This window comes from Thalassophryne amazonica, chromosome 2 (assembly GCF_902500255.1).
Source record: "Thalassophryne amazonica chromosome 2, fThaAma1.1, whole genome shotgun sequence".
Taxonomy (NCBI): Eukaryota; Metazoa; Chordata; class Actinopteri; order Batrachoidiformes; family Batrachoididae; genus Thalassophryne; species Thalassophryne amazonica.
Window position 1 is genome coordinate 72,718,565 of NC_047104.1, and position 13,601 is coordinate 72,732,165.

The 13,601-nt window shown below is 43.2% G+C and overlaps 1 protein-coding gene across 2 annotated transcripts in view; it reads left to right on the forward strand.

The window, feature by feature from the left end:
- Positions 1-13,601, forward strand: part of smyd3 (SET and MYND domain containing 3) — a 316,927-nt gene that overhangs the window by 246,300 nt on the left and 57,026 nt on the right. For both annotated transcript variants that reach the window (XM_034187931.1, XM_034187939.1), the window contains exon 6: positions 26-93. In XM_034187931.1, coding sequence (XP_034043822.1) covers positions 26-93 — 68 coding nt within the window. The remainder of the gene's footprint in view (positions 1-25; positions 94-13,601) is intronic.

The window sequence follows — 13,601 nt, forward strand, 5'->3', positions numbered from 1 at the left end:
TCCTCTCTTGTTTTTGGCCCTTTAGGTGACATGCAATTGTTTCACGATTAGTGACGGTGAACTGCAAGAGATTGGAGTTGGACTGTATCCAAGGTAACTCACACAGATACATATATACAGAAACTAACATCATTTTCAGTTAAACCTTTTATCATTTTGCATGGTTCATGTTATGTGTCGGACGCAGCCCGGAGAACCGACCAGCGTTTGAAGGACCCAGTATGAAATAAGCAGAGCACGGTACAAAGGATAACAGAGTTTAATAAACATAACAGTGAAGTGATACGAAAACAACAAAAGAGTGCGCGGTCTGGCGTGGTGGATTGCGGTGCGCTCCCAGCAGCGCTAACGGTCCGGAGCCAGAAAACTGTTCGGACCCAAGGACCCCGCCAACACCCCCCAGGTGGCCGCGACAAACCGAGTCTGTGAAAGAAGAAATCATTATGTGAGTCCACACTCAACAGACAGAGAGACCACTCAAAGGTGTACAAACAGCAAACACTTCCTGGCTTAATTACAAATCAGCTTCCCACCCTGCAGGCATAGAACACCCCGTTCACAAAACTCCACTGCAGTGGAAGCTGTTTTAAACGACTAACATACAGCTCAATATAATAAGGTGTGAGGGACACCACATTTACTGACTGTATAAATGTTAGTCACAAAACCAAACGTACCTCAGGAAGTGTGCTGACGAGTGTGAGACCTCACCCCCTCCTCTTTCACAGACCATGCATCAAACCTGGACGTTCTCTGCATCCACTGATGGGAGATGGCTCTAGAGACGACGATCTCACCCGTCTGGTCACAAGGTCGAGTCTCTGGCAAATACACACTGTGTACTCCAGTCTTAAATGCCACCATGTTCCAATCCATGTAGATGCACCACAGCTGTGAGTCCTGACGAGCCGCAGGTGATCAGCCTCAGGTGATCAGGGTGAGGTCCTGATAAACTCAGCTACACAGCCACTCAGTCCCAAATGCGCACCACCTGGAAGGAAAACCAAAAGACAGAAACAAAAGACACACAAAAGCCAGCCAGGCACGCCAGCCACAACAGCACCCCACCCTCACGGGAAGCCTCCGGGCGACCACACAAACCTGGCCCAGGAGAAACACCCCCCTCCAGGGACCATGGCTGGAAACCGTATCTGCATTCGTCTTCCAACAGAATCTTCATTTAACAGAACGGTTGATGTCTTCTCCTCTGGCTGCATCTTTGCCTTTGTTTCTGTCAGTCACTTAGCACAGGTGTGGCCAGGAGTTCTTAAACCTGTGCGGTCAGCCTTTGTCCAACCATGTTCAGTCTGATTAGTCATAAAACAAAAAAGACAAACACAAACAACCAAACCACGCCCCCCTCCCAGAGGACCGTTCCATCAAACCCCGGGGAAGGGGAGAAAAGAAAAAACCCAAACTTAAGCTTGCAAATAAAAATGCAAACACCCCCCTCCCCCAACGACATGTAGGGACCAACACCCCCCAGAGGACAGCCCGCCAGCTCCAGGAGTAATAACCACAGCCGAGGTCCCTCTGGGATCCAACGTCACCCACGGGGACTCCCAGCGCCTCCCAGAGGACCATTCCATCAACCCCAGGAGACGCCTCCCCTCATGACCAACGGACCCAGCCCCGGCCGTCTATGGCTAGATGGACCCACAGCCCTTTCCCCCCCAGAGGACACCACAGTCAAACCCTGAGGGCGGAAACTGGGGGGAAAAACAAAAGGAAAGAAAAAAAAAACATACAAACAAAACAACCCCAACCCCACCCCCTTGGCGCAGTGGGAACTGGAAGCACGTCCAGCGTCACCAACCGTGACTATATCCCAGAAGTCAACCGGGAGGAGTGGAACAGCGGTTATGGCAGACGGCACAAAACGGCGCCACTCCTCCGACTTCCAAACCAGCCACCAGCTGCGGGTATATCCCACTGCCCCAAACCTCAGCCACGCCGATGGCAGACGGCTCAAAGGCGCGCTGAAGCCGGAGGTGGAAAAGGGAATCAACAAACAAAAAAAAACAACAACACCCCGAACCCCCCCTCCAGGTGCAGAGGTTACCTGGGAAACGCCCAGCATAACCAACCAGCACCACTCCAGCAACGCCGACACTACGGCTCACACGGCTGGAGCCAGAGGAGAAGAGAGGGAACAAAAAGAAAATACCCCATGTTTGGCCAGAGACTACTGTTATGTGTCGGACGCAGCCCGGAGAACCGACCAGCGTTTGAAGGACCCAGTATGAAATAAGCAGAACACGGTACAAAGGATAACAGATTTTAATAAACATAACAGTGAAGTGATACGAAAACAACAAAAGAGTGCGCGGTCTGGCGTGGTGGATTGCGGTGCGCTCCCAGCAGCGCTAACGGTCCGGAGCCAGAAAACTGTTCGGACCCAAGGACCCCGCCAACACTCCCCAGGTGGCCGCGACAAACCGAGTCTGTGAAAGAAGAAATCATTATGTGAGTCCACACTCAACACACAGAGAGACCACTCAAAGGTGTACAAACAGCAAACACTTCCTGGCTTAATTACAAATCAGCTTCCCACCCTGCAGGCATAGAACACCCCGTTCACAAAACTCCACTGCAGTGGAAGCTGATTTAAACGACTAACATACAGCTCAATATAATAAGGTGTGAGGGACACCACATTTACTGACTGTATAAATGTTAGTCACAAAACCAAACGTACCTCAGGAAGTGTGCTGACGAGCGTGAGACCTCACCCCCTCCTCTTTCACAGACCATGCATCAAACCTGGACGTTCTCTGCATCCACTGATGGGAGATGGCTCTAGAGACAACGATCTCACCCGTCTGGTCACAAGGTCGAGTCTCTGGCAAATACACACTGTGTACTCCAGTCTTAAATGCCACCATGTTCCAATCCATGTAGATGCACCACAGCTGTGAGTCCTGACGAGCCGCAGGTGATCAGCCTCAGGTGATCAGGGTGAGGTCCTGATAAACTCAGCTACACAGCCACTCAGTCCCAAATGCGCACCACCTGGAAGGAAAACCAAAAGACAGAAACAAAAGACACACAAAAGCCAGCCAGGCACGCCAGCCACAACAGTTCATCTCTCTCTCTCACCCACACGCACACACCTAACAAGAAATGCTTTATGTCCCAAAATCTGTCCATTAAATCATAATGGTGCTCATAGCAAAAATGAAAAATTTCTTTTGTGCTTGGTGTTCTGTTGTTTATTTTACCATGATTGTTAAAAACTGAAATTAAATGGTTACAAAACATCTGCTTTAGATGTAATAACTCCATGCAGATCCAAAAATTTCACCTGAAATCTCCACAAATGTTTGATTGACATCATTATCAAGGTGGACACAAGGGAGGTGCAGGTGCCGATTCTTATTCATCCACCTCATGTAACTTGATTAAGTCTCATGCTGTCAGGCTTGAGTCTCATGCTGTCAGGCTTGAGGTCTGTTGAACATTACACCTTTTGTATACATGTCAGCTAACACAATTGCATACAGTTCTACAATTTAAATAATGGCACCTTTCCATTGCATGACTCAAATCGACTCCACCTGCTTTTATTCAGTTTTCCATTGGCCAAACCTGTTACCTGGGTCCTGTTGTTAGTATTGTCTCCATCACAGTTCCATGCGATACTAAAGGGTTTTGTGAAAATAGCGAGTATTACTGATCAGTCAGCAGAGAATTATCGTTATCGCTGTGCGAGACTGGACACTAAAGATGTCTTGTACAAACCCACCATTTAAAAAAATATCATTACGAAAGTAGTGCTGTCTTTACTGTACTGTAACACTAAAGTATTCAATGACAAGTGTGTGTCAAGTTCATTTTCATTTGCATATTGCGCTGGAGTTGACATCACTACAGTTTCATGCAATGTCACTGTGACAGGTTAGCGGTTCTGTAATTGGCAGTGGCAAAGGAAATACCTGATACCAAAAGTGAGTAGAATCATGTTGAGGTGGTACCATTCATGGGAAAGCGTTGGAAGAGTGCGCTTGCTGTTGACATCCAAGCTTGCAAGGCTTTCTGCACCTGAGGGATGCACTTTTGAACTGTTAAGGTTATTACTGCCAAGCAGTTCTTTATCTGTATCTTTTCCCCACATTTATGTATGTGGGGTTTCTTGAAGCAGTGTGAGCTGTTGTTTTATTGATTTATTATTGGGTTGTCCTTATTATTTGGGTTGTCCTCAGTTGTCCTTGTGTGGACAACCTTCATTGCATCTTACGCAGATAAAAATGGTATGTGTAGAACGTGCTACAAGGTTATTATAATCCTCTTGCGCTTGGTGCACAGAGTCAGCCAAGTTTACCAGCACCTTCCATATTTTACTGTCCTGTGCCAGCTGTTGAGTTTGGTCCAGCCTGATGTTACATGTAAAGATATTGAGCCAGCAGGTGCAGGGGGGCCGCTCTTGGATATTTCTAGGCAACCAATGGGGATCAGAGTCCAGCGTGGCTTTGGTTGGATGTTCAGAAGGCACAAGCAGGATTGGATCTGCTTGCTGGAACCTTTGGATGTCATCCTATTTGCAATATAGGTGGATTTCCTTGAGGTTGTCACTCATCTGCTTCCCATGTCATTAGTACCACCCTCTGGTTGTTAGGTTGGAGAAAAAAAATAAGAGTGACAGTGGGCTTCAGAGTATTTATACATTGGGGGTGGGGTCGGGTGGAGGGTTGTTTATGTCTCTTTGACAAGTAGTTGTAAGAAATTGAGTCAAATTTGACAGAATCTGAATGTGGTGTTTCCCCTACGTCTGTTGTTTGAGGGTTAACAGTAGGTCTGCAGTTACCTGCCAGTTTACCACACCCCGAGCAACCAGCTTCGCACTCCTTTCATGTTCAGAGCTCTCTGTGCTCCCCCCATCATTTTTCCCCACTAGTTCTTTGAAGGAGATAGAAAATGAATTTTCAATGTCAGATAGAACCTTAAAGTTTTGACAGCTGACTGGAAATTGTAATGCTGTTTTTTGGTTGGGGATGGGTTGAGGAAACCCTGAGAGGTAAGAATTTTGAATCTTGGAGATATGTGGTTCTTGTATGGCACCTAGGCTGTGCACGCTGTAATCCCTGTATTACTGTGAGTCCCAGGTGGATGGGGTGGAATTTGGCTGTTGCTGCACATATTGTTAGTGTTGCTACACTAACGCTCACACTCACCACAGGTATCACAGCCGGTGCATCTGACCGGTGCCGAGATGTCAGATGGTGGCTTAACGCGAACGTTCTGCCAAACCATGTGTGTCTGTGTCACTGTGTGCAATTTGTGTCGTAACCCATCCATAAATGATGGGTCTGTTCACAGGATGGTCCCCTGTCTATTCATTTTTTTTGGGGTTGCCTAACAACCATGGTGGGTTTGCTGAGTAGAGGGGGATTATCTGTTGAGCCAACGCATCCGTTCGCCCCGTCACGTCTCTGTTCATGCCTGTACGTCCGCAGTATGTCACATACTGATTTGTCAGTTTTTCTCATTTTCTCTTAGCGCCAAGCTCTTCCGCTCTCTACATTTCCTTATCTGCTAATTGGCCTTTGAGACCTCACAGGAGAATATGAGGGATGATACAAGTATTTCCTGTTCTCATAACTCCTTGTATATGGAGAAAAATGGTTTCATTCTGGATGGCTATCATAAACCTTTGTTTACATGCTGTAATCCGCCTCAGCTGCATTACTGGAAGGAACTAAAAGCCATCTGCAGGGACATTTAAATCCTCACAGAGGTGCACTGGAATGAAAACGGGCAAAACATTTGACACCATGTTACAAAACCCAGTGTTTGTGGGATTTAAGGTGTTATACAGCAGGAGTATTTTCTGTTCAGATATAACTGTTTCATTAATCTCCGTTGTCATTTGAAAATGTGTCTACGGTAAAAGCTGTTTTAATGATTTTTTTTCATGGTGATAAAATAAATACTCTGGAAAGGTTATTTGTTTTTTGTGTCTAGGGGACTAGGGGATGCATATTTATACATGCTAATGTCACTATCATGAATGTTTGTTATAAATGGTTTCAATTAGCAGTTTTGACCTTCAGTCTCATTTAACTTCTTTCCTCTTAATTATGATTTCTAAACCTGTAAATTCTGGGAAAAATTCTTTGAAATTTATTCAAGGAAAATGGTTAATAAGTCACATTTGTTTTTCTATTCCACACTGTACTTAAATCTCAGACCTGAATAAAATAGAATTTACTAAAGAAAAATAGACATGAAACAAAGCTTCTGTAAGAATGTGAATTTTTTTTGGTGATCTATGATATCCTTTATACTCCCATCTCATGTTTATCAATTCATTATTTATTCAATATTATCCCATTTGTTGTCTGTGTGGAATCACACACCTACCAAGTATACAGTTTTTATTAATCCCAGAAAATGTGTTGCGTCCTTTAATCCATTAGGCAGAATTCTCTAACATTAGGTTTGCACCAATAATAAGAATAATAGTAATAATAATTTCAACAATAATGATGTAATTATAATTACATCATTATTGTTGAAATTGTTGTTATATAAATGAATATTTGTAAATTTCAATTTTGTTTTTATACTATATATTACTGAATAATAATAATAATAAAAAATCCACATCTACAGGAACGATGGGTGCATACGACGTTTGAACAGACCTGTATCTGAAATGGCTCACGTTCACATACACATCAAAAAATGCAGCTGATGTTCATGTTTCTGTGTAGGCTCTCAGTTGTCCAGGTGGTTTCCATAGTAGAGAAGCTTGAATCTTCGACTGGACTGGGTTGCTTGACGCGAGGACGTTTCGCTTCAAATCGCAGAAGCTTCCTCAGTTGAAATTCTTGCTCTGGAAGTTTGACTTCTGTCTGACTCTTGTAGAGAAGAATAAAACAGAAGCCAACAAAAGCTGGAGTTTTAAACCTAACCAGACCCCTCCTACTGAGATGCAGACTGCTATAGGCTAGTGACTAAACAATAGCTCTAATTAGCAACTATTGTGGTCTAGTTAGCACACCTAATGACAGGACAGCTGTCCCTCTAATGATGGGATGGATGCCTTTCTGATGGCTCCCTTGATGATGTGAATGACTCATTACCATCAACAAAAGACTGAAACTCCTTTGACCTGAGTACCCCATTGTAAACATGGGATAAAGTGTGTCTCAGGGTCTCTATGGGGTCTCTACTTGAAAGGACCAAACTCACACCAGACCACATGTGCCAACTCTTGGAGATCTGCCTCAACACCACGTATTTCCTGTTTAGGGGGAATTACTACAGACAGATTCATGGTTGTGCGATGGGGTCTCCGGTATCCCCCATTGTGGCCAATTTGTACATGGAGCGAGTGGACAGTCTTGACATCTTTCACGGGCATCTCTCCCAGTCACTGGTTCAGATATGTTGATGACACATGGGTTAAAATCAAGCAACAGCAAGTTGAGGACTTTACAGAACACATCAACTCGGTGGACGCCAATATCAAGTTCACACGTGAGGATGCCAGAAACAATCATTTAGCCTTCTTGGACTGTGATGTTACGATTGGAGAGAACAGGCAGCTCCAGACAGCAACCAACTCACACTGACCAATATCTGCTCTTTGGCTCAAACCACCCCCTTGAACACAAGCTCGGGGTGATCAGGACGCTTCAACACAGAGCCCTACAGGTGCCCACAACTGCAGAGGGAAGGGCTAAAGAACAACAACGTGTCCGGAAAGCCCTCACAGTATGTGGGTACCCACGATGGTCCCTGGACAAAGTGCAGAAGTCCCAGAGAACAAAGAGACCAGATAGACAGGAGACGGAGAGAAGAAGAAGAGTGTCTCTCCCTTATTTAGCAGGAGTAGGGGAAAAACTACAAAGGATCTTCAGACAGCACAAAATCCCAGTTTACTTTAAACCGGTTAACACCTTGAGACAGAAATTAGTTCACCCTAAGGACATGATCCCTAGTTACAAATAGAGCAATGTAGTGTATTCTATCAGATGTCAGGAAAACTGTAACGAACACTACATAGGTGAAACGAAGCAACCTTTACACAAAAGGCTATACCAGCACTGCAGAGAGGGCGCCAGTGGACCCCAGTCTGCAGTTCATCTCCACCTTAAAGACAGTAAACACACGTTTGAGGACAAGGAAGTTAAAATATTAGCCAGAGAGAAGAAATGGTTTGAGAGAGGGGTCAAGGAGGCATTCTTTGTGAAACGTTTGAAACCCAGCCTTAACCGGGGAGGGGGTCTGAGACACACTTTATCCCCTGTTTACAATGGGGTACTCAGGTCAAAGGAGTTTCAGTCTTTTGTTCATGGTAATGAGTCATTCACGTCATCAAGGGAGCCATCAGAAAGGCATCCATCCCATCATTAGAGGGACAGCTGTCCTGTCATTAGGTGTGCTAACTAGAGCACAACAGTTGCTAATTAGAGCTATTGTTTAGTCACTAGCCTATAGCAGTCTGCCTCTCAGTAGGAGGGGTCTGGTTAGGTTTAAAACTCCAGCTTTTGTTGGCTTCTGTTTTATTCTTCTCTACAAGAGTCAAACAGAAGTCAGGCTTCCAGAGCAAGAATTTTAGCTGAGGAAGCTTCTGCGGTTTGAAGCGAAACATCCTCGCATCAAGCAACCCAGTCCAGTCGAAGATTCAAGCTTCTCTACTAAGCTGATGTTCATGTTGCATTATGCAGTTTTGTGTTTTTTTTTTCCTGTTGCATTTATTGCACCATAGTGCATGCCATGTTTTAATGTTAAAAATTGTTTTCAGCATTTGCGTTTTTTGTAGTTTACATTTGTATTTGTTTTACTCCTGCTCACACTCTTTTTAATTTTCAATGTCTCATAATTGCAGTCTAATACAACGCAGTTCTGAACCAGTTCTGCACAAGGAAGTGTGCACTGCACCACATTCACTCCTATATATATATATATATATATATATATATATATATATATATACACAGGCACACACACACAGATATGTATGTATACATATAGTGCTGTTCTACCCATGCACATGCACACCTGATATTTTCGTCCCGTACACAACACTTAGTTTCAGCTTATGTGAGAAATATTGTTGATGTGAGCCATTAATTCCTCTAATTATTGTTCTCACCATCAGATAAAAGAAGTGTTTGAGGACTTGACTTCTAGTTGATATTCAACCTGCAGCCTCTCAGCTCAAGAACAAAGCCGAAGCTTACTGATGATTTTACAAACACTCATTCTTTATCTCCTGCACCCATTGTTTTGCTTTATGAATTTGACAAATGAGAGCAGCAGGAACAAAGGGACACACACACACCCACACACAATCTCCAGTATATTTTTTCCTGTCAAGTGTAAACTGACAGATTCCGTCTTTTATAATACTAATAGATCCTTTATTGTCATTGTACATATACATACATACAATGAAATTGGTCCTCTGCATTTAACCCATCTTCATTACAGTTAGACACAATCCAGCAAGCAGTGGGCAGCCACAATCTGGTGCCCGGGGACCAAATCCAGATGTGGCAGCGCTGCCTTGGTTAGGGGCAGAGAAATGAACAGATCCTAAATAAGTATGTTTTGAGAGGGAGGAAACCGACACACCCGGAGGAATACCACGCAGACACGGGGAGAACATGCAAACTCCACACAGAAAGGGCAGGAAGCGATCCCACAACCTTCTTTTTGTGAGGCAACAGTGCCAACCACTAAGCCACCGTGTAATCATTTATTACAAGGTGGTCAGGGAGGGCTTCACTTTATTGATCACATACGTGACAAAGAAGCACATAATTTTCACATCTTGGGGGGGGTGCCTGAGGAGTTTTATTTACGATTGAAGTGCATATCAAACATTTTTTTAAGCTGCATATGTTTATGGTAGTCTGCATTAAAGATAATAAAATGAGGCTGTGGAGACTGATATTCTTGTTGTGATTAGCACACATGCTTGCACATCCATAATGGTGTGATGTGAGAGCCTGTATGTGAAAGAAAGCCAGTGAAAAAAGGAGTTGATATGAATGTGTGCTGGAAAAGTTGAATTAGTATTTTTATAGGTTTAATTTTGGCCTTCATTTTGGGGCCGGCATGGCTTACTGATGCCGCACGGCCTTCAGCTTGTCTGCGAACATAGAGTTCTACAGGGAGGGTAACATTAGGACCATTACTTAAGAAATCTAATCTTGACCCTTGTGTATTGAAAAACTATAGGCCAATATCAAATCTATCATTTTCCTCTAAAATTCTGCAGCCTGTGGACCACCTTACTGAGAATAATTTTTTTGAGCCACTGTAGTCCGCTTTTAGAAAATATCATTCCACAGAGACAGCTCTCACTAAAGTGGTGAATGATCTTCTGCTTGCAATTGATTCGGACACCACTATGGTTCTGGTCCTGTTAGATCTTAGTGCTGCATTTGATACTGTGGTTCACCATATGCTACTCGATAGGCTGGAGAATCATTTTGGGATTACTAGGAATGCCCTTGCATGGTTGACATCATACCTGACCAGTCATTCTCACTGTGTTTTGTACAGTAACACTACCTCTAACCTTATTGGCATGAAATTTGGGGTTCCGCAAGGATCTGTCTTTGGCCCCCTGCTTTTCTCCCTTTATATAGCACCCCTTGGGCACATATTACGGCATTTTGGGTTTACCTTTCACTGCTATGCTGATGATACTCAGTTATACATGCTGATAACTGCTGGTAATCTCATCCACATAAAATCCTTAGAAGATTTTCTTGCATCAGTGAAACTGACAAGACTGAAATGATTGTTCTTGGGCCAGTGAGACATCTGCATCAATTTGACCAGCTAACGCTTAGTCTAGGCTTGTGTATCATATATCACACTGTATCACGCGTTGTTCTTTGACCTCCACATTAGAGATATTACGAGGACTGCTTTCTTCCACCTGCGAAATATAGCGAAGATTCGTCCCAATCTGTCTATAGCTGATGCTGAGACCCTGATTAATGCTTCTTCTAGATTGGACTACTGCAGTCTTCTGTTTTCTGGTTTACTGCGGTCCAGCATTAAGGATCTTCAATTGGTTCAAAATGCTGCTGCCAGAATTTTGACAGGAAGCAGAAAGTTTGACCACATTACACCCATTTTGGTGTCTCTTCACTGGCTTCCTGTCCCTGTGATATCAGATTTTAAGGTTCTGTCACTAACCTATAAAATTATTCATGGACTGGCCCCTCCCTGCTTAGCTGACCTACGTAAACACTACGTACCGGCGCGGGCTCTGCGCTCTCAGGGTGCAGGACTACTTTGTGTCCCTAGGGTGAATAAAAGGTCTGCAGGTCACAGAGCTTTATCTTATCGTGCACCTGCTTTGTGGAATGATCTCCCTGCCTCAATAAAACAGTCAGATTCTGTGGAGACTTTCAAGTCCAGACTTAAGAAGCACTTATTTTCCCTTTGGTTTGGCTAGCATACTGGCATAGTATGGTATTACCTTATTAATTCTTCTGTTTTTCTTTTTGCTAAATTACACTGTATTTGTTGTCTTTCTGCCGCCTTATTCTGTTTTTTCTTCTCTGTTTAACCCTCTGGGGCCGACGCCGTCGTATATGACAGCTAAGACCAAGCTTTACTAAATTATAAATAACTTTTTAATGATATGAGATAGAAACATACTTTTTTTTTGCTGAAAAGGTAACTCCGCGGACGTTCGAGCCAGCCATCGGCCATCTTTGTACTCCTCATAGAAGCTGTGTGATGACGTGCGCAATGTGAGTGTCCAATCGGAAGTGGTTGACCATCACATGATTTTACAAAATCCAGTCGTAGGGCAGATTTACCTCATGTGAAAAGCCAAAGATCGTTTTCAGGAGTGATATGTTACTAGTTGGCCCATTTGAATAGCCCCCTGAGTGCTCCAATGAGTACATACTATTAGTACATACTCAGTGCGCCCTGCGCCATTATGCACAGCAATCAGTGAAAACAGACGGAGAGCCTCTAATGACAACTCACGTGTAAGCTGCTTTATGAGCAGCACAGAACAGTCCAAAACAGAGTAGAAGTAGAAGTTTGTGTTGTAACCTTTGTGTAATGGCAGACAGAAATTGCTTTGAGATGAAGACAAAAAAAACGCATAGACCATTTTTTATATATTGTTCAAAATATGCATTTGTGTTTATTGTTTGAACCTTTTTGTTGTACAGTCTTTCACACAAGACCTCAAGTTACCTTTATAAAGTGTCAAAACAGTTGTTTATTATAGTTTGCTGTGTGTTTTGAATAAATGTGTGTGGAAAGTTATTTGCCGCTTTACTTTTTCTTTCTTATTTTTGTTTGTAAACCTTTATTACACTTATAAAACACAACAAAAACATATATATTCTGAAAGCACAGGTTGTCCTGAAAAAAAAGACATAAAACTTGATTGTGGGATGCAGGGAGAGCTGTTAACAGCAATAATAAAACATTTATGCCAGGCAAGTGAACTGTCCAAAAAATGCCCTCAGACCCCAGAAGGTTAAGGTGCTGCTCCATCCAGAGATGGGAGTGGGTGATTTTGTCTTTTACAGGCCTCCCGTTTTGTGCGCCAGCATGGACTCCCAAAATCTCGCAAAATTTCCTGTATAATTTCCTGTATTGTCTCTTGTGTCAGTAGCATGGCCCAAGCAGAGGGTCACCCCTTTGAGTCTGGTCTGCTTGAGGTTTATTCCTCAAATCATTAGAGGGAGTTTTTCCTTACCACTGTCACCTGTGTGCTTGCTCTAGGGGTTGGTAAGATTAGACCTTACTTGTGTGAAGCGCCTTGAGGCAACTTTGTTGTGATTTGGCGCTATATAAATGAAAATAAATTGAAATTGTATTGTGTAAAATCAGTTAGCTATTTTTGACAGTTGCAGATAGTTGTGTTTTCACATAACATCCTCAAAGTCCAATAATTCTGTAATTCTGCTGCAATAAGCAAAGCTTGAGACAGCTTATTTTAGACTTCTTCTCGTATGGCGTATGTAACATAAATGTATTTTTCTGGCTCTATGAGGGACCTGCTGAAGTCAACAGCTGCTTTCTACTTAAAGCAACATGCACAGAAAAAGTTAGTGTATAGTGTGTATGTAGTGTATTAATACATACAAGAAAACAGATCAAATGCTCAAGCTCTGCAGTGATTTTGTGCAAAGTAGTAATAAAACAGTTTAATTCTAATATAGTGTAGAATGTTTAGTTAAAATGACCTGTCTCACATCATCGGGGGTCGTTGGGAAGAAGTATCAGGAATCCCAGCAGAGCACTGATCACTTTTCCAGGACATAAGAATAAGTCACATTTCCAACTGGTATTTAAGCTCCAAACCGCATCCAGGATAAGGATAGGGGGTTCATTGTAAATCAGATGGTAGGAGGATGTTACTCTTCCTATTGTGTGTCATTCAGCATGTTTTTTGTTTCCTTCCAGTTCCATATAGTGGTGTCACCAGCACCTGTTCCCTGACTAGACCTGACCTGGCGAAATAGTCCTATTTTCACCACACAAACTCAACCTACTCACCAGATGTTACAAACATTCACAGGAATGGCCTGTAATTGGTCTTTTCAGTCATTGTGTCTCCATTGTGAAGACCCTTCATGCAGCTAAGTGTGCAGTGA